Below are 25,734 nucleotides of genomic sequence, written 5' to 3'. Positions count from 1 at the left end.
CCTCCCCAGTATTCAAACATGCCAGGCACACCTGTACCTTGAGGTCCTTTGCACCTGCTGTTCCCTTTGCCTGGAACACTCCTTCCCCAGATATTCCCTCCCCACTCAAGTCTTTATTCGAATGCCACCTTTACAGAAGGGCCTTCATGGCCACTTTATCCAAAATGTCAACCTTTCACCCTTGATACTCCCTTCATACTCCAACATTTTTTTTTCTCCTTTGCAGTTATCACCATTTAACACACTATGTATTTTGCTTACTTGTCATTCTTCTATCCTTACTAGACCAGGAGTCATACATATCTGTTTGTTTGTTGATTACTCTATCCTTAGCACCTAAAAGAGTCCTTGACACATAGTAAGCACTCAATAAATATTTGTTAAATGAATAAAAGAACATGACAATACTGCATAAAATACATTATAAGGAAAAGAAGTTATAGTTAGAATACCATATTCTCAAAAACATTTGTTGACTACCAACCATGATGCAAGTCTTTTGTGGGATACAAAGATGAAAAAGACAATGATGAGAAAGAGACACAATCAACTATAATCCAAAATAGCTTTTCACAACTTCCATGTGAAACTTACAGATTAAGTGGTACACTGACATGGATGGAAGTGGAGGGGATTATGCTAAGTGAAGTAAGTCAAGCAGAGAAAGACCAGTATCATATGATTTCACTCATATGTGGAACATAAGCAATAGCACAGAGGACCATAGAGGAAGGGAGGGAAATCTGAAGGGGGAGAAATCAGAGAGGGAGATGAACCATGAGAGACTATGGATCCGGGGAAACAAACTGAGGGTTTCACAGGGGAGGTGGGTGAGGGGATGCGGTAACAGGGTGATGGGTACTAAGGAGGGCACATGTTGTGATGAGCACTGGGTGTTATACACAACTAAAGAATCACTGAACACTACATCAAAAACTAATGATGTACTATACAGTGGCTAACTGAACATAATTTAATAAAGATACTATTAACAATGAAAAAAAGAAAGTGGTATAAAAACTCAAGAGAAAATTCTATTGCTAGGAAACTACTGCACTAACACAGGCATCAGGTGACCAGGCACTATACTAGATAGAGTGCAGTAACAATGGAAAAGAATCAGACGTGATAATGATCATAACAACGGACAGAAATAGTAGGATTTGGTGACTAGCTGAATAGGGAAAGACATGACCACTGAGTGTCAAGCTTAGATAATAAAAAGAACAGAGGTGCCATTTAGAAATAAAGAAGGAAGGAAGGAAGGAAGGAAGGAAGGAAGGAAGGAAGGAAGGAAGAAAGAAAGAGAAAGAAAAAAAGAAAGAAAGAAAGAAAGAAAGAAAGAAAGAAAGAAAGAAAGAAAGAGAAAGAAAGAAAGAAAGAAAAAGAAAGAAAAAAGAAAGAAAGAAAGAAAAGGAGGGAAGGGGGAGAAAAGGAGGGGGAGAGAAAGGAAAGGAAAGGAAAGAAAAAGAGAAAAAAGAAAAGAGGAGGTTTAAAGTGGATGGAAAAATGGTTAAGTCCAACAGTAGACACATTTTGTTTGAGGTAATAGCAGACCATACAAGAGATAATTTCAGGACACAATTCTAGATTCAGAGCTGTAACTCAGGGTTAAGAAATACAGACTTAAAAGTTATTTTCCCACAGAGAGATAACTGAACTGAAAAAGGTAAGATTTCTAAGCAAAAGACTAAAGGCAAAAGCCATGGGAAATAGGCAAACTTACAGACAGGGGGAGGAAGAGGTACAAATGAACATGACAGAAAAAAATTGAGAGGAAGAAATAAAACCAGGACATCTCACTATATATATATATATATATATATATATATATATATATGCCACAGCTATAAAAATTTATCCTGGCTTTTAAAAAATAACAAGTTACCATCTATTTTCATATTTAAGAATTTTGCAAATATGTTCATTAGGTACTCAAAATCTCAGATGAAATCAAAGCAAAATTTCAGTTCAATTTTGTCTTAGAATTGTCAGACTAGTACAATGAGACATTTTCCTGGTAACCTCTGAAACAAAAAAAAAAAAAAAAAGCTGTACTTTTGCACATGTAATGGAGCGTGGATGTAAGATAAAAATATGATACAAGACTGTCACCTAGGAAACCACTTAATATCATGGCAAATTGCTCAGCTTTATAATGTAATTCAACCTTGCTCTGTATCTGCCCCAGTTCTATATATAAGAAGTATTCGATATATATTCATTTATACGGACAGCAAACAGGACAAGTAACAAAACAGAGAAATAGGTAAATTTTAAATAATTAGGTGAGGGGAAAGAAGGGAAATGGGAAGCCACTGTTTAATGTGTATAGAGTTTCAGTTTGAAAAAATGAAAAAGTTCTAGAGATGGGTGGTGGTGACAGTTGTACAATGTGACTATACTTACTGCCGCTCAACTATACACTTAAAATGGTAAATTTTATATTATATATATTTTTTTTTTAAGATTTTATTTATTTGACAGAGAGAGACACAGCAAGAAAGGGAACACAAGCAGGGGGAGTGGGAGAGGGAGAAGCAGGCTTCCCGCCGAGCAGGAAGCCCGATGCGGGGCTCGATCCCAGGACCCTGGGATCATGACCTGAGCTGAAGGCAGACGCTCAACAACTGAGCCACCCAGGTGCCCCATGTTATATATATTTTTCTACAGTTAAAAAAAATAACTAGTTCAGCTCATATTTTGTGCTATAAGATAAATGTTAATTCTCCAGGAGAATACAGTTATATCAATATTTTTTTAATCCTGTGTCTCTGAATTCATAACTATAATTCAGCAAGGAAGAGAAAAAGCTTTGATCCAAGATCAAACTGACAAAGGAAAACAAAGAACAAGATGAAAACGGGTTTTTTTAGCATTTTTACTTTTTTTAATTTTTATTTTTTTTAAAGATTGTATTTATTTGACAGAGACAGAGACAGACACAGCAAGAGAGGGAACACAAGCAGGGGGAGGGGGAGAGGGAGAAGCAGGCTTCGCAGAGCAGGGAGCCCGATGTGGGGCTTGATCCCAGGACCCTGGGACCATGACCTGAGCCGAAGGCAGACACTTAGCTGACTGAGCCACCCAGGCGCCCCTAATTTTTATTTTTTAAGTAAACTCTACATACACTGTGGGCCTCGAACTCAAGACCCCAAGATCAAAAGTTGCATGCTCCACTGAATGTGCCAGCCAGGCACACCAAAAACAGGTTTTTTTAATTCAAAATAATTTTTATGAATTATTCTTCCTTATTTTGCTTACTTAGCTTCATATTAAAGCTAGAATAAATTTGGCAACAACATACCAATAAGCCAACCATCTAAGTTTTTAAAGGCTCAATTAAAAAAGAAATGTTTCAAAGAGGCAAAATTTAAAATGTACTCATTACTACTAGTGCCATGAGAAATCAGCAACAGACATACGGGAATGAATGATCTTTAGCATACAATAGCTCAAGCAGTCACCAAATAAACAGGAAATGCTCATGGTATCTAGTATCGGGTCAGCTCTCTGCGTGTGCACTTGATTTTTAACTCTGCCAGGGCGCTTCTCCCTCGTACCTCCTCTGTGGTACAAAACATATTAGCAGTAGTAGTCCAAAACCTTGTTTATCCCTCGTGGAAATGATGCAATGCTTTACAACCATCCAAATCCTATTCACCCTTCAAGAAGAAATCTCATCTTCTTCATGAAATCTTCTACCAATCCAAAATACACTGATCACTTCATTGCTAAATTCTCATATCCTTTGTAGTCTAAATTAGTACTTCCTGAACTTTCTGTAATAAGATGCCATTTTTAAAAATTTTCTAATCCAGTTTGGACTGATACTTTCATAAAATGAAATTACCAGGAATTTTTAAACATGCAAAATAGAAGTTTTTTAATTTTTTAATTTTTAATTTTTTTAATTTTTTTAAAAAAAATTTTTAATTTTTTGTTATAAATTCAATAGACATAAAATTACTGTCAAATTTCTTTTTTTATTTTTATTTTTTTTAAAGATTTTATTTATTTATTTGAGACAGAGAGAATGAGAGAGAGAGAGAGAGAGCACATGAGAGGGAGGAGGGTCAGAGGGAGAAGCAGACTCCCCGCTGAGCAGGGAGCCCGATGCGGGACTCGATCCCGGGACTCCGGGATCATGACCTGAGCCGAAGGCAGTCGCTTAACCAACTGAGCCACCCAGACGCCCCTCAAATTTCTTTTTTTAAAGATTTTATTTATTTAGCAAGATAAGAGTGTGCATACAGACAAGTGCAGGGACAGGCAGAGGGAGGGAGGGGGAGAGAGACAAAGAATCTAAAGCAGACTCCATGCTGAGTGCAGAACCAGATGCAGGGCTCAATCCTAGGATCCTAAGATCATGACCTGAGCAGAAATTAAGAGTCAGACACTTAACTGACTGAGTCACCCAAGCTCCCACTGTCAAATTTCTATAAATGTTTCTAAAGCTAATTCTCAATTTCCACACTTATATTTCAGCACAGTGCAGTTAGTGCACCAGTGGTCTACAGTTTGCACTTTGAGTAGCACTGATTTAAACAACTCAGGGCTTCAGTCAATGAATCTTTATTATATACTTAGCATAAACTCTTCACTATGCTAGATACTGGAGGGTAATCAAAGAGGTACATACCATAGGCTTTTTCTCTAAAACCGTAAGTTTTCCTCTATTTTGTGGGAAAGAACAAGTGTGAATCAATAATAAATAATACAGATAAATGTTTTGTTTCTGTTCAAAGGAAAAGATCACTGAAGTCTGGAGTAGTGAAGACAGTACACTTAAGAAAAAAAAGGGAATGGGGTACCTGGGTGGCTCAGTCATTAAGCGTCTGCCTTCGGCTCAGGTCATGATCCCAGGGTCCTGGGATTGAGCCCCGCATTGGGCTCCCTGCTCCGTAGGGAGCCTGCTTCTCCCTCTCCCACTCCCCCTGCTTGTGTTCCCTCTCTCCCTGTGTCTCTCTCTGAAAATAAATAAAATCTTAAAAAAAAAAAAGTGAAATCTTAAGCCAGCATCTATATTTAAATAGGACTCAGGTATGAAAAAGATGGTAACTCCAGAGAGTAGAGATTACATGTACAAAGGCACAGAAATGAGAATCAACATTGTATGTTGATAACTGAACAGCTCTCACTAGAAAGTCAGGTATTGACAGGCAGGGAACTGAAAGACAGGCAGGGTTTAACATAGGGAAAACCAAGCAATGCATCAAAGTTTCTCCAGAAGTACCACAATAGAATTAGTGTTCTAGAAAGATAAGCCATTAGTGGTATCAAAGTTGGAGCAGAGCAGGTAGAAATTCTGCACTTGCAGGGATCATACATCATACTTTTTTACATATCCTACAGAACCTAGAGAAGTGCTCAGCCCCTGGTGGGTAGTAAATGCATCTTCCTTAAGCAGCACATATTACAAAATATTTAAAATTCTATTAGAAGTACTAATTGAAGATATTCCATCTTTACTTCACCTGACTCCTGAAGATTAAAATAAAAAACAATGTATAGATACTTAAGCCTGTATAACAGTAAAGAGAACTCAACTTGGAAAAGAGTTGGTCATTGGCCAGAAAGAGATTTCAACAAGTTTCTGAGAGACAAAAAGTAGACAGGAGTATACTGACAACTTATACAGAACATAATATACTAGGAGGAAGTTGCAACTGAGGTGATAGCTGACCTGCTCACTGAAAGCCCAGAGAGACTCTAAGCTCAGAGACACCTTGTTTCCTAAGGAATATTAGGAAAAGGGTGAGAAGAGTGGCTAAGAACAGAGATTAATTGAAGATCTCAATACAGAAAAATTGTACCAATCAAATACACCACCTACCCTCCTCTTCCACCTCCACTCACAAAGCATACACGGAGCCTAATATTTACCCCCAGCCAAAAACAGTTAAGACTGTAATTATTCTTTGCAGCAAAGATGGCCATCTGTTGACCAAAATTCATACACCTCCTCTTACAGTATAAAGTTGTCCCTAAGAAGTAACTGCTTAGCCAAAAACAGCATCTCTCAGACCCTCCTGCATGTAGGCAGACACATGTGACTAAATTTAGCCGATGGAAGGTAAGGAGAAATAATGTCATTTCCTTACCAAGGCAATCAAGTGCCTTCTCCATTCTTTCCCCCTTCCACTAGGAGACAGAGAATCACAAGGCATTTTAAGGATGGCAGAACCACAAGACAAGAAGGAATTCTCAGCAGGCAGAGAAAAGCTACCTGCTGAAAGGAAGGCCCTCACTGGACCATTAAACAAGTGAAAAAGTATTTATTAAAACATGGAAATTTTCAGGTTTATTTGTTTCAGCAACTAGTAGCCTTATTAATTAGAGCCCTTCTCTTAAAAGGAAAAAAGAAAAAATATCACCATAAAAATTAACTTTACACTATGGTTTTAGTGACTCAGAGACAGGCATTCCTCTTTGTGGCATTTGGAAGACCAGCAGCCTGACAGCTTTCTGTACACCCACACTAAAGACTGCCAACTGGCATGTTCCACCATACATGCATATTAAGATGACAAACTAGGCAATTGGAATGGGAGTGACATGAATAATTACGACCAAGAGGTCAGATGTAGTAGACTGAATTGTTCTTGTAGCTTATCCTGTAAGGCTATAGGCAACCCAATCATGCTTTCAATATTCTGCCTTGAAATTTCCTTGCCCAATGATAACTTCATTAGTTACATCTGTTATCTTCTATGTTACTACAGACAACAATTTTATAAAATGTTTTGCTACTACATAATACAGTTTACCATTTTTTCCAGCCTTCTATAATAATTTTCTTTTTGACCACCACCCAGTCCCAAAACAAATGACATATTTTAAATTTCTGTTACAGCAACACCCTACTTCTAGGTACCCATTTTTATATTAATCAAGTTTTTTATGCAAAATAAGCAGGCACAAAATCTCAGCAGCATACATAAAATAAGCATATATTTCTCACTTAGAAATTAATTCTTCAGGTGAATTGAGGCAGCTCTGTTTCAGGCTGTCGGTCAAATTGACATCCTCTCCATGTCTCTCTATCTGGGGCTCAATGGTGGCCAAAAGATGACTGGGACATGTTTTATTATACAAAGGTTGGAAACCCCCAAATTAGAAACATTTAACACCTCTTAAGGCCTACATTCAAAACTGGTACACTGTCACTTCCTACATTCTCTTAACCAAAGCAAGTTGTAAGACCAAGCCTAAAATCATTAAAAGGGGTGTGGGGGAAATTATACTCTTCCCATGACAGTGGATGAGAGAGGAGTAACTGCTGAACAGTTATCTAATCTGCCATAATCTATACCCTCCTGTATACAAAAGACTGTGATGTTGTGCAGCAAAAGCTGATTAATCTAAGAACCAAGAGAAAAACTAAACTCGTAATTAACTATCCAGATATTAGTAGGAAGATTAGGAAAGACGGGGGAGTAATTAATTGAACTAAGTCTTCATCATTTATAAAAGGGAGTAGATAGATGATATTTAAAGTTAATCAATCAAGGAATGCAGGAAAAGCATGTAACTTAAAATTACCTAAAGAAAAAAAATTTAAAAAATTACCTAAAGAACAAAATACCCAAATAGTTTAAAATGTTTGTTTCTGGGAGTAGGCCACAGCAGCAGACAAGGAATGAGAAACTGTCGTTTTTCATCAAAAGTATTTTGTTGTTGTTGTTAGCATGTCCATGTATTACTTCAGTTAAGAAAAAAAATTATGAATTTTCTACTAGAAACTTCTTGCTTAAAGGCTAGATTTTAGAGATGTTAAAATCTTCCTGTATATAAAGTAAATACCATGGAAGAAACTGTATCCTTCAACTGAAAGGAAAACTTACTGTATTTTCTTTGTGGTATAAAAGAATGAGTTCTCTTCACCCCACTCCTCCCCTATTAATATTCAACATAAGCAAAGAAGTAGTTCATATTCCTAAAGAATCCAGTTAAGAGCTGACAAATTTTTATATTTAGAAATTTGATATCATTGTGGCTTTTAAAAATTCTTAATTTGAAAAAAAGTTACTTATAAAATTTAATACGTGATATGCCACTACCCACAATATAAGGAATTGGCACAAATACAATCCACTGAAGAATGTATTATACATACAACAAAAGGAAAGTAGAAAACAAGCAACCAAAGGAACCCAATTAAAATGAATACTTAGAGACAGTGCCCCTTGAGTAATAGTCCTATGTACCCCATTGTGGGATACTACAATGTAAGCTGTACAACTCCAACTAAAATAATTAAAATCAGCCAGTTACTAATTTTAACAAGAAGTTAAGGAACTCTATTGGTTGAATCAACTGCATCAAAAACAGCAATACTTAGTTTTTAATATATTTTTAGCAACACAAGGTACCTCTTTAAAACACCCACCCTGTAGCATAAAGGCAAGAAATCAATAATGCTATAAAATAAACACACTAAACTTTTTTTTTCCTTTAAATTCTAAAGGTAAGAATGAAAAAAAAAAAAAAAAAACCCCAGCTCTGGAAGTGGACTTAAAGCACAGGAATTAGCTAGTAGGCCTGCTCTTAGAACACAAAGTGACTCCAGGCCACATTTATGAGAGAGCTCTTAGGTAAAGAAGCTGTAACCTGGTATCCTACAGGTAATCTGGTTTTGTGTAGCCCGCAGAATATTTCTAATGTGAATGAGCTAGCAATCAGGACATTTCATCTTTTTTAAAAAAAAAATTAGTATTTTAGTGTCTTCTGAAAATCTAGAAACTCTGAACTTTCCCAGTGGGGGAAGCATCCTCTGGCAACTTACAGTCCTCCCCACTCACTATCACATTGCTCAGGACCCAATTCTTCTCTCACTGCCTGTCTCTTTTAGAAACAGATTTTCCAATTCACAAACTTGCACAACAAATTTGTGAGTGGCTTGGTTAGAATCAGTTCTGATATCAGCAACACGGTGCACCCAGGGGGGGAAAAAAACCGATCCTTTGTCCTGCAGCCAGCTCACCAGGGCCCACTTTCCCTACCCTAAAGATAAATTCCCTTCAGTCCTTCACTTCTTTTTCCTGTAATATGACCTCACTAGGAACCATTCCAATCCATCTGACAAGGGTGGAGAGAAAGGAATCTGGTTCCCAATTCTATTTTCCCAGGAGGCTCCTGTCCTCCAAGGAAAATTTAGGATGCATGCTAAGAGATAATTGGGGGGGGGGGGCTGGGTGGCTCGATGGCTCAGTCGTTAAGCGTCTGCCTTCGGCTCAGGTCATGATCCCAGGGTCCTGGGATCGAGCCCCCATCGGGCTCCCTGCTCCACGGGAAGCCTGCTTCTCCCTCTCCCACTCTCCCTGCTTGTGTTCCCTCTCTCGCTGTGTCTCTCTCAAATAAATAAATAAAATAAATAAAAAAGAGATAATTGGGAGGAAGTTATGTCATCTCTATTTGCCAACAGCATCTGAAACCCAAACCTTGTTCAGAAAAAAACATTTTTTCAAAAGATGTTTGCATTTAGGCAATTTTCACATTTATTGGTAGTCTTAAGCATCTTTTCATGATGTAGCTAAAATAAAATCTGTCATGGGTTTTTTCTGCTCTAATATTGCAAATGATTCAGCATAATAAAAGTTATATTTTTATAACTACTGTTTGACAACTTGCCAAACAATAATGGAGAAAAGGCTACAGTACAAATATATTTAATATCCTAATAACCTAACAAGAAAAAGCACCAAGCTTGGCATGTTAGAAAAGGAAGAATATAAGAATACTAAATGTTTAATTTCTCTCCAAAAAAACCCACATTAATACAAATTAAGATAACTTCATAAAACTTGAATCAATCATAATAAATATAAGAAAAATGGAACAAACACTTGTCCAACAACAGATCAGACCACATTAACCCACCAGGGCACACATCTATCTTGATGTTATAGTCTTATCCACCATTCGTTGCCTGGGTTTCAGATCCAAATAAGTATGGGTAGTTGCTATAGTGACAATATGCCACTTTTGGAACAAGGAGCTTAGTACTACTGAGTATTTATGAGCTTTATAACATCAGTACTTCCTCCCACACTTTGAATCCTAGTTCAGACATTATAACTTCACAAAATGCAATTTCATTCTGCTGTTCAGAAGTCAATTTTGTTGGTTTATCATAAAGTTTATACTTTAGTATATATGTCAAGAGAAATAGTCTAACTCGTTAAATTAACATGCTAAGAATACACATACTCAATAAATATTTGATTAATGTTAAAGATGTTGGCTTAATAAACAAGTTGTATCCCATCATTGGAATTTTTGGTTTTATTATGGTAACTAGGCCAAAAACCATATCATTAATTCATGTCTTAGCTTATTTTCATTAATAATAGTATTACAACCATTCTTCATATTACATGAAAGTAAAAAATTTAAAAAAAAACACTGAGAAGCTGATTTATTTTATAGCAGATTGATATATTTTTATTTCCTTTAGGAACAATTCCTAATAATTAAAAAGTAAGTATTAATGGTATCCAAGAAAAATGCAGTTTGTTTCTAGCAAAATGCTAAGAATAAGGAAAAATAATCTCAAATCAATCAGAGGATATCTCAAGATCTTCAAAAAGTCAGAGCCTGGAAATCCTCATTATATTGCTTCTGGGAAGAAAAATGATACAGCCACTTTGGAAAACAGTTTGACAATGTCTCAAAAAGTTATACACAAAACTACCATATAACCTACCATACACTTTCCTAGGTATCTACCCAAGAGAAATGAAAACACATGTCCACAAAAAGACTAGCACATGAATGTTCACAGAAACGTTATTCATAATAGCTGAAATCTGGGAACTAAATATCCATCAAGTGGTGAATGGGTAGATTAAAAAAAAAATCCATAAAATGGAATACTATTCAGCAATAAAAGGAACGGATTCATGACACATGCTACATCATGAGTGAACCTCAAAAACGTCATGCTAAGTGAAAGACACAAATCATATATTGTATGATTCTATCAATATGAAATGTTCAGAAAAAGCAAATTTATAGAGACAGAAAGTGCATTAGTGGCTGGCTGAGGAGTGGGAATTAGCTATAAATGGGCATAAGGTATCTTATTAAAGGGATGAAAATGTTCTTAAACTGATTTACAGTGATGGCTGCACCATTTGGTAAAATTACTAAAAATCACTGACTTGTATACTTGAAATGGGTGAATTTTATATGTAAAATATGTCTAAATAAGTTCTGTCTTCTTAAGTCAGAGAATATCAGAGCTGCAGGGAACCCTGTCAAAACTCTATTTGTACAGATGGAGAAAATGAGGACCAAAGAGGTTAAGCAAATTGTTTAAATGTCACCTAGCTAGATCATAGCAAAAGCAAAAAAGATCAAAATCTAGCCTCATTTTCCAACCCAGTCCAGTGTAACATCTACTAAAAATGCTCAAGGAATTTTTTTATTATAATAATAATCACACAGAATTCTTTGAGAGGCGCTCTAGAAGCATCAAATTTGAGACTCAAAAATAACTACGGGCACCTGGGTGGATCATCGGATTAAGCTTCTGACTCTTGATGTTGGCTCAGGTCCATCTGATCTCAGGGTTGAGATCAAGCCCCTCCACCAGCTCTGCACTTAGCACGGAGTCAGCTTGAGACTCTTTCCCTCTCCTTCAGCCCCTCCCCCTGCTCCCACTCTCTTTAAATAAATAGACAAAATATTTTTTTAAAATAATAACTAATTAAAATATACCAAAAATCAATGAGTATATGATATTAAAAAAATAAATAAAAGCTAGAAAAACTCATTTGTCACTCTTTGAGGCCCTAAAACTTACTTTCAAAATTGGTAATAAAGAAAAACATCTAAACATTTTTTTTCTAACTTTCCAACAGAAGCTGTATTTTGGAGTAACTACATGTTGCCAGTTTATGAAAGAAAGCTTCTACCCAGAATGCAAATTAATAAATATAGATGAAATGAAAGAATTAGAAACTATCATTTTGCAACCCCTATTTTTAGGAAGCCAAATAACACGTTACAGATTACTTTAAGGAGAAAAACAAAGCATAAATTTAGGGGGGAGATCAAGATGTCACCAACTTAATCAAGCCATTAGCATTAATGTCCAGGTTTATTAGAAATTCAAGGACTAGAGAGGTAAGCTAAACACCAAGAGAAAATAGTCAAAAAATTATAGAAGGGGAGATATTTTACTGGATAATGTCTCCTCTCTAGCTAATCAAAGGGGAAAAAATGTGTTGGGGGGGTGACTATTCTAGATTAACAGACTTGAAATACATAAACAAAAACAAGTGTGGTCTTTAACTGGATTCTGGTTTGGATAAAACAGCTGTAAAGGTCATTTGGGAGATAAATGGATAAACATGAAGACTTACAATATCAGATATTAGAATATTAGATAACATTGATGTTATTTAAAGTGTGATAATATTTTTGTTATATAGTTAAACATGCTTTTATGGAGATGCATACTGAAGGACTTAGAAATGGAATATCTAGAGGTCAGTGGTTCACTTCAAAATACGTCAATGAGTTTAAGAAATAAAAAATTAAAATCCAAGTCTCAACTTCCTAATTCACTGCTGTTGCCGTAAGTACTCGTTATTCATTAAGATATAATAGTAATTACATTGAAAGAACACTTGCAGACAGAGGTTCAGAGAAGTGATCTACCAGAATGATAGCTTTTTTTCTTACAGGTACTTAGCTGATGAGAACTCACAGATAACAACACTATATCGTTGGCAACATGGTACGTGCAAGGCACCAAAAGCCATCAAAGCAGAATGAATGGAGAGTTTTGCCCTCAAAGAGCTAAAAATATTTAGAACAGTTTCTTGGTGTTTACTAAGAGAACAAGGCTGTTCCAAGATCATAGTGAAGGCTCTGGAGCGGCAGCCTCACTAAAGCAATCCTCAATTATTACATAAAAATCACTTATTCCTTTCGGACTTCACCGCTTTTTACAACCAGTAAACTACTTCCCAAGTTGTGATCAAGGGACACTTTTAAAAATCCTTCCCTGAAATTACGGGCGCCAAACTAAAGAAAACCTTTACCATAACCATCAGCTTCTTTTCAACTAAGAGCCTTTAAATCTCAGAACCGGGAACTCAGAACTTCCCTCAAATCCCGGAGAAGAGGCTGATGATCGACCAGAGATCGAACTCATTTGCCTTTTCTTCCCTCTCTCCCTCAAAATCCAACGGGTGGCGCTGTCCTCACTCCTTCCCCACAGACCGGGTGTGCGCAGAGGTTATTTGCACTGTCGGACCAGTGATGAACTTCCACCTGCGGCCTCGGTCTGTGCTCGCCGCCGCCCCGCGCCGCGCTTCTCCTCTACCGACACAGCCCGTCCGAATTAGCCCGCGAGTCCGCCCGCTCCCTCTCCTTAGTGGCTCTCTCTCTTTCTCACGAACTCTTAACAGTACCCTGGGCGGGTGGGTCCGCCCAGAAACCCCGTGCATGCTGACATTTTGGCTCTGAGTCCTCGGCCCAGCAACTGAGAAACTGCGAGACCCCTCGCACTGACCCGAGTTCCCCCAATGCCACCGCCTGAACGTCCAAATTAACTAACTGACTTACACACTTGATGGGACTCAGCAGCCACTAGATGGGACGAACCGCCTAGCGCCGGCACTAACCGCGCTTCCCGCCCCGCCCCGCCGGCCTGCGTGCGTCAAAAGTCACGTGCCGCGTCTCCCTTCCCTACCGGCAACCAGGCGCTCCCCTCTTCCGGAAGTCGTGCTCCTCCTCGCAGGGCTCCTCCCACCACCGGTGACGTCAAACTCAGCGTCTACCACTGCTCTGCCTCCGCCTCCAAGCGCGGGGAGGTCTGCCGTTTCTTTACGATAAGTCCCACCGCTTCCTGGGCCCTAAACATTACAAGCGAGGATTTTGAAGTTACTGAGGGTGTAGGCCTTGGACTCGCGTGAGTACAGGTTAAGGGGCCAGAAGCTGGCTATCTAGAAGCCACACCCTCAGAGACCTTCCCCCCTCTCGGCAACTTCTGCTGCACTTGGTTCCGCCAAGACCCACGACGGTTCCGCCCCCTTCTTCCTTGTCATTGATGTTGTTGTTCTTGTCAGTGCCGCAGCCCCGACCGCCGGGAGCTCGAACCCGACCCGGGGCCGCCCGGGTGGCGTGGTGGCGGCGGCAGCAGCTGCGACGGCTGCGGGGGCTGCTCCGGGGACTGCGGGGGCGGCCGGGGGCTGGCAGCCGGCGGCGGGGCCGGATGGCTCTGTGCGGACAGGCGGCAGGCGCCGCGTCGCTGCCCAGCGAGCTGATCGTGCACATCTTTTCCTTCCTGCCGGCGCCGGACCGGCTGCGGGCCTCAGCTTCCTGCTCGCACTGGCGCGAGTGCCTCTTCTACCCTGCTCTCTGGCCCCAGCTCCGCATCTGCCTCCGCGTCTCCCCTGCGGAGCAGCCTCGGCTCGAATTCCTCATGCGCAAGTGCGGCTGGTTCGTGCGAGAGCTGCGTGTTGAATTCGCCGCCGAGAATTACCTGAGCGGTGGCGGCGGCCCGGGCGACGGAAGCGGCGCGGACACCGGGACTGGCGGGGAAGAAGTCGAGGCCCTGCAGCTCTCAACCCGTTGGCTGGAAGTGCTGCGCACCTACTTGGAGCTGGTGCTGTGCGTGCTGGTCAGCATCCGGAACAACAGGTAGGCTCATCATGGACCTTCCATCCATCCTCCTTTCCCCTCTCCCCTTCTCCCTGGGCCCCTTGTCGCTTCCCACCTCTCACCCCGAAATAGATTCAGTGCGGATACGCCCGGCCGGATTTAGCGTTGCTTTCTTCAGTGACTGCGGGTGTCAGTTCCAACTCGGCGATTTACTTGAGGCGGGAGGGCATAACGGGACTCATCATAATACTTTATAAACAGTGATGGACTTGATGTTTGTCAGACACCACTCCTGGCGCCTTTCAAGCACTGTCTCATTCATCCTCTCTGTGGCCCTGGGATGAAGCTGACAGGCGCCGTCATTCTTCATTTTACAAATGGGAGAGCTGAAGCTTGTGGGGGTGAGGCCTGTGAGTCTTGAGAGAAAACAAAACATAACCTGGTTTTTCTGACTCTGAACCTGTCCATTCAAAATAGTTCGTGGTGGGGGAAGAAGTAGGTATGCTGCTAGTGTCTCACAGTTACAAGACTCTCCCTAAAAGAAATCTCCGACAGCCATTTTCTTACCAGGAATAGTTTTCATTAACTGGGCCAGGCACAAAGAGTAGGAGGAGTGTTTGTTAAAGGGATGGGGGAAGAGCCTGATCATCAGGGTTGGAAGTCCCTCCCCTTGCACCTCTAGACTCAACTTGTCCCCAGCGATTCACCTAAAAGTAGCACAGTACAGCTTAGTGTTTGTGTGTGCTAGGGGAACTGCTCAATGTCTGCAAAGAATAAGCATGTAACTGTCCTGGTTTTGCATCAGGACTTTATTGTAACTCTGGGACTAACTTCCTATGTTCTGACCTATTATCTTTAAAAGCATTTTCCTTTATTTGTCGTCCTCTCCAAAATCCTATTAATTTAAGTTTTTGCATCTGGATGTTCTAAATAACCTTACAATTAAACTGTGAGTCGGAAAAAATTTCACAAGTTCTAAAAGGAGCAACTTACCTGGTAATAATAGTTTAGCAGCTTACAAGTACACCATCTTATTTGATCCTTTCAGTGACCCTGGGAGTTAGGCAAGGCAGCTCTTATCCCTATTTTATAGAAAAGAAACTGACACAAGTGATGTACACATTGTCATACAGCATTATTTTTCTACAAGAGCAGTGTCCTTCCTTTTGCAATAAATACATTGTGTTTAACATCATGCATTATATTGAACAGGGTTGAGAGAAGGTACTGATTTAATATAATTTCTGGATCTGAATCAAAAGAGTGGGAGATAAGCATGTAGCTCCAACTTGTACCTGGAGCCTGGCTCCATCATTCCAGTGGCCTGTGTATTTCCCCAGCTTTTCACACCAAGCCCTTCCATTTTCTTACTTTGGTTGTATGTAGCAAAAGAGGTGGTTTGAAGCTGTAAATTTGAGACTCTCAGAGTTGAATGTATGACTAGAGGACCAAATGACCCAGAGTTTTAAAGATTCAGAGTCACTGAGTGCTTAAACTACTGATGAGACCAAGAGTGGGAGTGAATTCAGTGAGTACTAATTAGATTTTTCTGTTCTGAGATCAGATGGCACTTCTGAGCAACCATCCAAAAACAAAAAAGCTTGCCTTTGGTCCAAGTACGAACAAGCCTTACAGAGTGCCTAGTTCCTTTTAAGTGTCTTAATAACTGGTTGGTTGGTTGGATAGATAACGTTATATAGGCAAAATAGTGGTGTATCACCTCTTTCCTTTGTTGTTTAATTCTTCTCTTTCTCCTCTCCTTACCCCTACCACTTTCTTTTCAGCTTTGTTGAGGTATAAATGACCAAAATGTACCTACGAGTTTTATTAGCATCCCAACCTACCTGTCTCTAATGCCACCTTATGCCTGCCCATTTGGGTCAGCTATCACTTCTATACAAATACGGCACACTGTCATCTCTGATTTTAAGGTTTTCTTGTCATTTACAGTAGGGGTGGTACTGTGTGTTGTGCTGCTTTGGTAGCACATTCATTGTGTGTGTCTGAAATTAAAATATAGTATTATTACATGTATTAATCTGTACTAGTGATACTTCAAAGGGTTTTTTAAAATAAAATATCTTTATATGTCTGGAAATAAGTTAATTTAACCTTTATTTTTGAAAATGTCTTGAGATAATCTAGTAATATTGAAAGTGCTAACATGAATGTTAAAAGCATAAATGGGACTAGTTTTCTCTCAACTTTAACAAATTTGAAATGTTTTAGATCAAGTTGTTTATTTGGTAATTTTGTTAAAGCCTATACTTATTTCCTTCTGTAAACACTTAAACTACAGGCTCAGGTTCAGTGAAGAAGAAAACAATTTCATGTAGTGATTTTTGGGTTTTCCAAAACCGTTAAATTTAATAACTAATGAGAAAAATGAACATTTGATACTGTTCGTTATACTTCCAAGCTAAATTTACAGTAGTTTTGGGTCTTGATTTCTCCCATTTTTATAAGTACTAAAGGGGGTATGAAACCTACCAGTTCACAAGCCTGATGCTTCCAGGCTTTGTGGTGAATTCCTTTATATAATCTGTACAACTCAGACTGTTATTTTCTTGTGTTCCAGATATTTTCATGTCCCCCAGAAAAAGAACTAAAACTATAACCTTGGATTGTGGGAACTTTTTAAGGGTACATTTTAGTTTTTGCTTGATTCCTGGGTTTCATATGTACGTGTACTCTCAGAGTGAATGTAGCCTCTTTACAGATATCTTAGATGTTAGGAACAACTAAAGATCAAAGAGGTGCAGAAATGCCTCTCAAAGGGCAAAACACAGTCCTCTAGGTTTCAGAGTTCCCTTCCCTACGGGAGTCTACAATATCTGCCAGTATTGTAAGAAACAGAAAGTAAGAAAAAAATGCAGTAGGTATTTCTCATTCAACTGTATTATAAGTTAAATAGGCTGAATTTCTTCTGCAGTTGTTCCGTAAGAAATTGTTCTTAAAAGTTCAAAACAACACATGTAGATATTCATTTTTAGGATTTAATCTGGTTGTTGAGTACTGCCTATTGAAATGCTGTATTTGACTGCTTAGGAAAAATGAGTTCCTGGACAATAAGATTTATAATAGCTAGTAGACTTTAGTTTTTTTAAAAAGATTTTATTTATTTGTCAGAGAATAAGGCAGGGGGAGCAGCAGGCAGAGGGAGAAACAGGCCCCCTGCTAAGCAAGGAGCCCGATGTGGGGCTCTTTCCCAGGACCCTGGGATCATGATCTGAGCCGAAAGCAGACACTTAACTGACTGAGCCACCCAGGCATCCCTAAAACTACTTATTTTTAAACAGCAGGCATGGGTATATTGTCATCATCCAGTTTATGCTTTTCTGGACTGTATAAGTATTTTACATTGAGCTTTGTTGGATGAAATTCTAAATTGGGGGCAGTACTTTTATTAAAGATAAATATTGCAGTAGGCCATAGAGATTTTGTACGGGGGAGATTTTCTTGTTAAAAATCGGGGCTACAACTCCCAACTACATATATGTACATTGACCATTTCATGGCTATGCTGGCTTACATAATCTCTCAGTAGTAGTTCTATGAATAATTCTTAGGTTTGGTTTTGTTGATTGGCATATGCAATGAAGAAAAGCCTTACCTTTGTATTATTTTCTCAACATCAGTTTACCAAGATCCAAAAACAGATAAGGCCATTTAAAAATGCATCTTAAAATAGTTTAAAAATTCTTTGGACATTTCATATTATTATCTACCATGGTAGGAAATGCCTTGAAGGTGTTGTGTTCAGCAACCCTCAGCCTTATTTTTCTTGAAATATTTTCCCCTCTCATAATGTAGTAAATACATATAATAATAGCATCTTTTTTATGAGAGCTTTTATTATTTGTGTAAAAAGCCCATTTGCAGAATAAATATTAAAATATATTAGGACTCTGGGGCGCCTGGGTGGCTCAGTCAGTTAAGCAGCTGCCTTCGGCTCAGGTCATGATCCCAGGGTCCTGGGATCGAGCGCCATGTGGGGCTCCCTGCTGAACGGGTAGTCTGCTTCTCCCCCCCCCCAACCCCCCTGCTCATGTGTGCTCACTGTCTCTCTGTCTGTCAAATAAGTAAATAAAATCTTTTTAAAAAAATAAAGTATATTGGGACTCTGACCAGTGTATACTGTCCAAGAGGTGATTGCCCATAGAGAGGAAAGGTGAGATGATGCATATCCAAAAGACTGCTTACCTTAAAACTGACAGTATAAAGTGGTTCCAGAGGTCATTGAGAAAGGAGGAGATTCTAACCTGTTAAAGAAACTAACAACCTGGGAGGGCTGCTGAGAAGAATTAGGGTTCTCTCTAGTCCATAGGTACATTCTTACAATGACTGAGAACTGATAGTTGGAGGATATGAAATAAAACTCAGCAAAAGATTATTAAAGTAAAATATTATTTTTTCTGTGTTAAATGAAGCTGTGAAGTAGCTTTTGAGTGAAGTGATTAAATTATTTCCATTTTAATGTGTTAGTTCTGAGGCAGCCTTGAAAGAGCTCATCCAAATTGATCAATTTATTTAGGGCCTAAAATGATAGTTATCAAAAAATCTGGGTTTTTTTTCCTCCAAATATTGAGAGCCTACTATGTGCCAAACAGTGAAGACAAACTTCCCTTTCTCATGGAGTCAGCATTCTAGAGGGGAAAGAAAGAAACAAGTAAATAAATGAAAGAAAGGTTATTTCAGTTGTGAAAATAAAAGAGGACTATGTAATAGTAACTAGGTGGCAACAATAGAGTAGCAAGGGAAAACATGTCTGAAAAGGACATTTGAGCTGCAATGTGAATGACACAAGTCACCCATCTGAAGATCTGAGCAAATAGCATTTTAAGCAGGGGGGGAAAAAAAACACTAAGCACCAAGGCCTCGGGCCAAATTTTTGCCCTGTTGGAGCAATAGGAAAGAAAGTATGGCAGGACCATGAGAATGAAAATGGGAGGGGTGTCATGATGCTTTCTGAGATGTAGAAGGAGGAACGAATGGGATTGGTTATGTGGGCTTGTGGAATGAAGTTTGAGCTACATTCTAAGAATAAAAGAAATCACTAAAAAATATTTAAGGGCAAGAGTAATGTGATCTAATATGCATTTTAAGACACTCTGGTTGCTGTGTAATGAATGAATTACAAGAGGGAAGAAGAGAGGACACAGGGAAACTTGGGAAACTTGCAATAATCTAGACAGAAATGATGGTAGCTTAGAGTATGGTGGAGACAGTGGAGATGAAGAAAAGTGGATAGATTTGGAATATATTTTGGAAGTAGAGACAAGAGGATGTGCTACTTGGATGTAGAGAAAAGGGAGAATCAAATATTTTCCCATCATTACTCTAAGAAGCACTCAGTTTTCTTGTCTATTTTATATTGTTAAAATAATATTTTAATAGCATGTTCAATAACAATTTTAAATGTCATATTTAAACTTTTTTTGTGTAATATCTGGGATTGGAGGATGATGGTAATTCTTAGAAGGTAACTGAGTAAGTGAATTGTAAACCAAATGCTAGGAGATTGCTTTTAGCTACCAGATCCTAATAAAACTAATAAAGGAATACTATGAGAGGCTGATGACTTATATCTGGTCCCTAAAATTGTGCTGTACAGTTTGGTAGCCACTAGTCACATGTAGCTTTTGAATTTTTAATTTCTTAAGTAAAATTAAAGATTAGTCCTACTAGCCACATTTCAAGTGCTCAATAGCTATATGTGGCTAGTGGCTACCATTATTAGACAGCATGAACAGAGTATTGCCATCATGGCAGAGAGTTGTATTGGATAATATTTTTTTTTAATTTTTTATTTTTTTTATTTTTTTAAGATTTTATTTATTTAAGAGAGAATGAGTGAGAGAGAACGCACATGAGAGAGGGGAGGGTCAGAGGGAGAAGCAGACTCCCTGCTGAGCAGGGAGCCCAATGCGAGACTCCATCCCGGGACTCCAGGATCATGACCCAAGACGAAGGCAGTCACTTAACCAACTGAGCCACCCAGGCGTCCCTGAACAATATTTCTTTAAAGTGTTTGTTTTTGTTTGTTTCATTTGGCTGTGGTCATTCATTAGCATTTGTGAGAGGAAGAAATATGTTATAAAAAGTGTTATGTGGATGTAAATATACTTGGTATTGAACATGGACTAAGAATGGAATTGACCTGGAAGAATTTCTTGCAATGATGTAGATTATTTTAGCTTTTATCTGTTTAGAAAATGAAAACATTACGTTTTATGAGCTCCTTTACCGCATTGGGAAAGGTTTTAACCTTTTTAAGAACATTCTTTTAAAGTAGCAAGTTTTCATGTATAATTTTTCCATAGGTAATTAGACTTGGCTGTACTAACTTTAATTCAGGGTGGCTGTGTTTTGCATTTTTCCACTGATACTATTTATTACATCAAAAAAATAATTTTGGGGGTGCCTGGGTGGCTCAGTTGTTAAGCGTCTGCCTTCAGCTCAGGTCATGATCCCAGGGTCCTGGTATCGAGCCCCGCATCAGGCTTCCTGCTCAGCGGGAAACCTGCTTCTCCCTCTCCCACTCCCCCTGCTTGTATTCCTTTTCTCACTTGGTCTCTCTGTGTCAAATAAATAAAAAATCTAAAATAATAATAATTTTGGATCCTCTGAAATAGAAGGAAACATGCTAAAGTTACTGCCACAGATAAAGTTCCCCAATTCTGAACCATGAAAGAGAGAACAAGGTCATTATGACCAAGATATCAAACTTTTAGGTCCCGGTTGTACTAAACAGTCCAAAAGAATCCCAGAAAAAAAGATGAAAGGTCTTTAGCCTTCTGTAGTTAGAACTTAAGGAATATTTCTTTGGCTTATAGGTGGTTAGTTTTTTTTTTTTTTTCCAAAGAATTGCCCAAACTAACCCAATGAGTACCACAGGCATACCTTGTTTTATTGTGCTTTGCTTTATTGCACTTGGCAGATAGGTGTTTTTTTTGTTTTGTTTTGTTTTGTTTTGTTTTTTTGCAATTGACATTTTGTGGCAACCCTGCATGGAGCAAGTCTGTTGACACCATTTTTCCAACAGTACTTGCTCACTTTGTGTCTCTGTCATATTTTGGTAATTCCCACAGTATTTTAAGCTTTTTCATTATTATTAGGTTTGTTATGGTGATCTGTGGTCAGTGATCTTTGATGTTACTACTGTAATTATTTTGGGGTGCCACAAACCATTTCCACATAAGATAGCACACTTAGTAAGTGTTGTGTTCTGACTGCTCCAATGACCAGCCATCCCTTGTTTCTTTCCTTCTTGGGCCTCTCTTAATCCCTGAGACACAATATTGAAATATGCCAATTAGTAACTTTGAAGTGGCCTCAAGTGACAGGAAGAGTCATGTGTCTCACTTTAAATCAGAAGCTAAAAATGATTAAGCTTAGTGAGGAAGGTATGTCAAAGGCCGAGATAGGCCAAAAGCTAGACCTCTTGTGCCAAATAGCCAAGCTGTGAAAAGAAACCTTCTTAAAGAAAATTAAGAGCGCTGGGGCACCTGGGTGGCTCAGTCAGGTAAGCGTCTGGCTTCGGCTCAGGTCATGATCCCGGGGTCCTGGGATCGAGCCCCACGTTGGGCTCCCTGCTCAGTGGGGAGTCTGCTTCTGCCTCTCCCTCAACTCCTGCTGTCTCTTTCTCTCTCTCTCTCAAATAAGTAAATAATAAAGTACTACCCCAGGGAACACACAAGTGGAACAGCCTAATTGCTGATATGGAGAAAGTTTTAGTGGTCTGGATAGATGATCAAACCAGCCACAACATTCCCTTAAGCCAAAGCCTAATCCAGAGCAAGGCCCTAACTCTCTTCAGCTCGGTGAAGGCTGAAAGAGGTGAGGAAGCTACAGAAAAAAAGTTTGAAGCTAGCAGAAGTTAAGGAAAGAAGTCGTCTCCATAAAATCAAGATACAAGGTGAAGCAGCAATTGCTGATGCAGAAGCTGTAGGAAGTTATCCAGAAGATCTAGCTAAGATAATTAATGAAGATGGCTACACTAAGCAACAGATTTTCAATATAGACAAAACAGCCTACTGTTGGAAGAAGATGCCATCTAGGACTTTTCATAGCTAGGGAGGAGAAGTCAGTGCTTTGCTTCAAAGCTTCAAAAGACAGGTGGACTCTCTTAAAAGCTAATGCAACTGGTGACTTTAAGTTGAAAACAGTGCTCATTGACTATTCCCAAAATCATAGGATCCTTAAGAATTATGCTAAATCTACTCTGCCTGTGCTCTATAAATGGGACAACGAAGCCTGGATGACAGCACATCTGTTTACGACATGGTTTACTGAATATTTTGAGCCCACTGTTTAGACCTACTTACTGCTCAGAAAAAAAAAAATCCTTTTAAAATATTATAGCTTATGGCAATGCATCATTCACCCAAGAGCTCTGATGGAACTGTACAATAAAATCAATGTTTTCCTTTTTTTTTTAAAGATTTTATTTATTTATTTGACAGAGAGAGACACAGTGAGAGAGGGAACACAAGCAGAGGGGAGTGGGAGAGGGAGAAGCAGGCCTCCCGCAGAGCAGGGAGCCCCATGTGGGCTCATGACCTGAGCCGAAGGCAGACACTTAATGACTGAGCCACCCAGATGCCCCTCAATGTTGTTTTCATGACTGCTGGCACAACATCCATTCTGTAGCCCTTGGCTCGAGGAGTAATTTTGACTTTCAAGTATTATTATTCAAGAAATACATATTGTAAGGCATTCACTGTCATGAATTATGATTCCTCTGATAATCTGGACAAAGTAAATTAAAAACCTTCTGTAAAAGAATCGCCATTCTAGATGTCATTAAGAACAATAATAATTCACTTGAAAAAGTCAAAAATACCAACATCAGAGGAGTTTGGAAGAACTTGATTCCAGTCCTCATGGATGATTTTGAGGGGTTCAAGATTTCAGTGGAGGTAGTAACTGCTGATGTGGTGGAAAAATAATAAGAGAATTAGAAGTAGAAGTAGAGCCTGAAGACATGACTGACTTGCTGCAATCTCATGATAAAACTTTAATGAATGAGGAGTTGCTTCTTATGGATGGGCAAAGAGAGTGGTTCTTGAAATGGAATCTACTCCTGGTGAAGATGCTGTGATGATTATTGAAATGACAAAAGATTTGGACTATGACATAAACTTAGTTGATAAAGCAGCAGGATGGTTTGAGAGGATTGACTCCATTGTGGGTAAAATGCTATCAAACAGCCTTGTGTGCTACAGAAAAATAATTTGTGAAAGGAAGAGTCAATTGATGTGGCAAACTTTATTGTCTTATTTTAAGAAATTGCCACATCCACCCCATCCTTAAGCAGCCACCATCCTGATCAGTCAGCAGTCATCAACATGGAGGTAAGACCCTCCACCAGTTAAAAAAAAAAAAAAAAAAAAAAAAAAAAAAAGGTGAAAGCTCAGATGATGGGTTTTTAGCAATAAAATATTTTTTCATTAAGTCATGTACACTTAGACATGATGCTATTGTACACTTGATAGTTTACAATATAGTGTAAAAATAACTTGTATATGTCCTGACTGGAAAACCAAAAAATTCATTTTGACTTGGCTTTATTATAATATTTGCTTTATTGTGGTGGTCTAGAACCAGACCCACAATGTCTCAGAGGTATGCCTGTATATGTATAAGTTTTTATAAAAGGCTGTCAAAAGTTGTGATGGTTAATTCATAGGGAAATTTTTATGCTAAAAAGTAAAAAGATAACTCTTTTCAGTGGAATTTTAATATACCTATTTACAGTATACATGCTGCAAAACATACAACTTAAATATGTATATGAAAATTATATGTATATTGAAACTGTTGTTGAAAAGATAAGTGCACACAACCTGTTTGAGAAAAGAAGGGAGGGAGCAGCCTTCTGTGTCTCTCTGGGAAGAGATTCCTAGAGTAAGTAGCAGTAAGTGGAGAAGCTCTACTGTGGGACTTTGACCAGGGGCATGCTTGAGTAAAATAGCAGGAAATGCCTTGGGATATAGAACACTGCCTACCACATAAAGAGGAAGATGAAGTAGAAATCAGTAGCCCTTTATTATGCTCTTGTAAGGACTTTGATTTTTACTCTGAGATGAGCCATGAAAAAGTTTTGAACCAAGGAGTGACAGGATCTAATATTTCAAAAGGAACTTTCTAACAGAACAAACTGATGGTTGCCAGAGGGAAGGGGAATGGAGGGATGAAAAGATGGGTAAAGGGGAGCAGGATATACAGGCTTCCAGTTATGGAATGAATAAGTCATGGGAATAAAAGGCACAGCATAGGGAATATATAGTCATGATATTGCAATAGCATTGTATGTTGACAGATGGTAGCTACAGTTGTGGTGAGCCTAGCATAATATATAGAGAAGTTGAATCTATTTTGTACACCAGAAACCAATGTAACATTGTGTGTCTACTCAAAGGATTAAAAAAAAAAAAAAAAGGAACATTCCAGATGTTCTGTTGGGAATAGTTTGTAGCAGGACAAGGGAAGAAGCAACAGGCTGGGTCAGGAGGCCTTTACAGTAATCCAGGCAAGGGATGATGGTGCTGTGGACCAGTGTGGGAGCAGTGAAAGTGATGGGTAGTCTGATTCTGTATTTTTATCCGGATGCCTTCTAGAAATAGAATGTAAGTATAAAAAATTAGACATAACTGTTTAATTAATATTACAGCGTCCTTTTAATTAGTCCCTAAATATGTCTAAAAATATTTTTCCATTGGCTATTTTTATTCGTTTTGTTTTCCTTTTGTGTTAATGATTTTTTTTTTTTAAAGAAAATACCTAGGGTTTGAACAGTTGCTTTCTGAAAACATGGCTTATCTTTGCTGTTTAACTCCTTGTACCACGAAGTACTTTCAAACAGTGCCCTGTTCATATAGGCCTTATGTAAATTTTGATCAGTCTGTTGAATTGCTCCAGAAACTTCCTGGTCTTCCTTACTGCAGTCACTTGGAATTTTCCTTTCCCTCTTTTCTCCTCCCTCACTTCCTGCTTCATATAAACCCATTACTTCTTTGAATTTGCTTAAGTCTGGCCCTCATATGAGTTATGGGCTCAAGATGATGGGACTAAGTGGAAAGGAAGAAGCAGGTAGTACTCTGCACAAGGATT

The 25,734-nt window shown here is 38.8% G+C and overlaps 1 protein-coding gene and 1 long non-coding RNA gene across 3 annotated transcripts in view; one reads left to right on the top strand and one right to left on the bottom strand.

Annotated features, from left to right (window-relative positions):
• The window catches only part of LOC112822452 (uncharacterized), a 32,168-nt gene extending 18,505 nt beyond the window's left edge, over positions 1-13,663 (bottom strand). The window contains exon 1 of the long non-coding RNA XR_012378973.1: positions 13,582-13,663. This is a non-coding gene — a long non-coding RNA (uncharacterized lncRNA). The remainder of the gene's footprint in view (positions 1-13,581) is intronic.
• Positions 13,664-13,826: 163 nt separating this feature from the next.
• Positions 13,827-25,734, top strand: part of FBXO33 (F-box protein 33) — a 33,694-nt gene continuing 21,786 nt past the window's right edge. Inside the window, exon 1 of one of the 2 annotated variants that reach the window (XM_073895124.1) lies at positions 13,827-14,658. In XM_073895124.1, the coding sequence (XP_073751225.1) occupies positions 14,066-14,658 (593 nt within the window). In that variant the 5' untranslated portion in view covers positions 13,827-14,065. The remainder of the gene's footprint in view (positions 14,659-25,734) is intronic. The other variant, XM_025870135.2, reaches the window with a different exon arrangement.

The sequence above is a fragment of the Callorhinus ursinus genome, unplaced genomic scaffold (assembly GCF_003265705.2).
Source record: "Callorhinus ursinus isolate GAN/ISIS: 27379988/994484 unplaced genomic scaffold, GSC_fseal_2.0 scaffold8, whole genome shotgun sequence".
Taxonomy (NCBI): domain Eukaryota; kingdom Metazoa; phylum Chordata; class Mammalia; order Carnivora; family Otariidae; genus Callorhinus; species Callorhinus ursinus.
Note: the sequence above shows the minus strand (reverse complement) of the source record. Positions and strands in the feature narration are given on the sequence as shown.